We start from the raw sequence: 2,745 nt of genomic DNA on the forward strand, positions 1-2,745 counted from the left end.
ACCTTGGCCAGATCTGTGCCTTGCCACAATTCTGTCTCTGAGCTCTTCAGGCAGTTCCTTTGACCTCATGATTCTCATTTGCTCTGACATGCACTGTGAGCTGTAAGGTCTTATATAGACAGGTGTGTGCCTTTCCTAATCAAGTCCTATGAGTTTAATTACACACAGCAGGACTCCAATGAAGGAGTAGAATCATCTCAAGGAGGATCAGAAGAAATGTACAGCATGTGAGTTAAATATGAGTGTCACGGCAAAGGGTCTGAATACTTATGACCATGTGATATTTCAGTTTGTTTTTTTTAAATAAATTTGCAAAAATTTCTACATTTCTGTTTTTTTTCTGTCAAGATGGAGTGCTGAGTGTACATTAATGAGAAATGAAATGAACTTCTTTGACTTTTGGAAAATGGCTGCAATGAAACCAAGATTGAAAAATTTAAAGGGGTCTGAATACTTTCCGTACCCACTGTATCATTAAACTGGGTTAACATCTGACTTTAAAAGCTTCTGCTTTTAACACCAAAATATGATCCAGTAAAATTGCTATCAGTACTGTATATGGTGTCAGTAATTGCTGCTCAACAAGACTATGGAACTGATTTAGCCAGTACAGTCACCGAGTGTACCCCAGGAATGTGGATATCGGCAGACTGTAGTGAGGGCATGTAATGAGTCTTATGGCTCCCTGTCGCATTAAAACCCAACCTTATATAACTCCCCTAAGCACTATGCATTTGAAGAAAGTGTCATATTCACTTTGATCAGTAACTGATCGATCTGGTTATTAATTTCCTTGTTGGTTAAAGACACAAAAGCATCAGTTAACACTGATAATACTCAAGTTCTCCCCCTCTAGGTGGCGGCCGAGTGGACTTTGAAGACTTTGTGGAGCTGATGGGTCCCAAGATGCTCGCTGAGACTGCCGACATGATAGGAGTCAAGGAGCTGAGGGATGCCTTCAAAGAGGTCTGCAATACAATTTATTAACTTATAGCCATTTAGCCTCTGTGGTCCCTTGAATAGATTATCCCTTTTCCCTAACTTTAACCTCTAATGCACATCCTTTTATATCCTTTTTTTTCTCTACCTTATCCATTTTGTTTCCCAGTTTGACTCTGATGGCGATGGTCAAATCAGCCTCGGGGAACTGAGGGAAGCCATGAAGAAGCTAATGGGGGAGCAGCTCAACCACCGCGAGATCGACGAGATCCTGCGAGACGTAGACCTCAATGGGGACGGAGAGGTGGACTTTGAAGGTGAGCGAATAATATTTAAGGGAAAAAAAGCTGAGGGAAAAAAGACAGAGGAAATTAAGAAAGACAAAAAGAAACAAGGGAAAGCGTTTGCACAGACAGGCACCAGAAACTGCTTTTACGTGGTATTTTCTTTGAAAAACAATGGAAATATATTGATTTCTGCCATGATAAAATCTTTTCCTTAACCCACAGTAACAACATATCTTCTCTTTCCACAGAGTTTGTGCGAATGATGTCTCGCTGACTCTTCGCCAAACCTCACTCTACTGCACCAAACACATGATGGACCAGACAGCACACTGTTAATGTTCTTGTAAGTCTTCCTGATGTACAGAAGATTCTTGGTGTCTGTATTTTTTTCAGTAACTTCCATCATCTCTCAAGTATAAGAGAATCCCTTCAATGTGTCACTGTTGTTTGAATGTAACATATAATGACATTTTATATAGTGATGACTGAGATGGTTTAACCAAAGCTGTGGTCTCTTAAGTGAATGTGAATATATTTCAACTGAGAATCACATACCAGCAACACTAAACACACATGCACACACTCTCTCTCTCACTCTCACTCATAGTTTACAGTACATTACATAGGTAACTTATGTGGTCAGTTCACGCAAATTAGAAAAATACGTTTTCTCACATACCCCAAGTAGTATCTTGTCAACCAGGGGAGTTGGGTTCGGATTACGATTGACACTAACACTAATGAAGGTTCATATTTCTCATTTTTATTTTTTTTACATAATTTGGGTGAGCTGATGCTTTAAAATCACAGTTTACTATGTTAACTGACTTGAATCTGAAGTTATTATAACAGTTTGAATAATGCCACATCTAAAATCTTCAATTCAAACTTGAATTTAACTGTTCAGACTGTGACTGTGACTGATATTTTTTGTAGTGTAGATAGCCAAAGTGAATACTTTGTTAATAATAGAACAAGTAAATTAAATTATATATACATCTTTATTGTACAAACTACCACATAAATTCATTACATATCAATTACTTTTAGTATTATCTTCAGATGTGCACTTTTGATATTATTCAACCAATAGAGGCAAATAAAATTTCAAGTATATTTTTGATAAAGATTTGGTGTCTGCTACACATCTGTGCATGTTTATGTGTATACCTCTGTTTCCCTGTTCAGGTGGAAAATTAACTGACAAACCATCTCATTACATGTGTATTTTATGCAATCGTATATATACATGCTTTATACAATGTTCAAAAAAATGCATTGTAAATAAAAAAGTGAATTGGAGTTATCTTTTTATTTAGCTGGAATCCTTTTTGTTGATGAAGCTGAAACCTGCTCTTACAAAATTATTCAGCTTTCTTGTAATCGATGTGGAATTCCTTCCTTTGTCGCATTTTTCATGTGCAGATCCGTGGCCTCTGAAAGTCCTTATGTTAAGTGTCGAGGAGCTGGCACCCCTGCAAGAGAGTATTTGAAATAATAAATAAATAAAAACATTTTA

At 37.1% G+C, this 2,745-nt stretch overlaps 1 protein-coding gene across 1 annotated transcript in view; it reads left to right on the forward strand.

Annotated features, from left to right (window-relative positions):
- The window catches only part of cabp2a (calcium binding protein 2a), a 9,805-nt gene extending 7,277 nt beyond the window's left edge, over window positions 1-2,528 (forward strand). The window contains exons 5-7 of the mRNA XM_046047637.1: window positions 857-966; window positions 1,109-1,256; window positions 1,475-2,528. Of these exons, the coding sequence (XP_045903593.1) occupies window positions 857-966; window positions 1,109-1,256; window positions 1,475-1,500 (284 nt within the window). The 3' untranslated portion in view covers window positions 1,501-2,528. The remainder of the gene's footprint in view (window positions 1-856; window positions 967-1,108; window positions 1,257-1,474) is intronic.
- Window positions 2,529-2,745: the final 217 nt, after the last annotated feature.

The sequence above is a fragment of the Micropterus dolomieu genome, linkage group LG04, assembly GCF_021292245.1.
Source record: "Micropterus dolomieu isolate WLL.071019.BEF.003 ecotype Adirondacks linkage group LG04, ASM2129224v1, whole genome shotgun sequence".
Lineage (NCBI taxonomy): Eukaryota > Metazoa > Chordata > Actinopteri > Centrarchiformes > Centrarchidae > Micropterus > Micropterus dolomieu.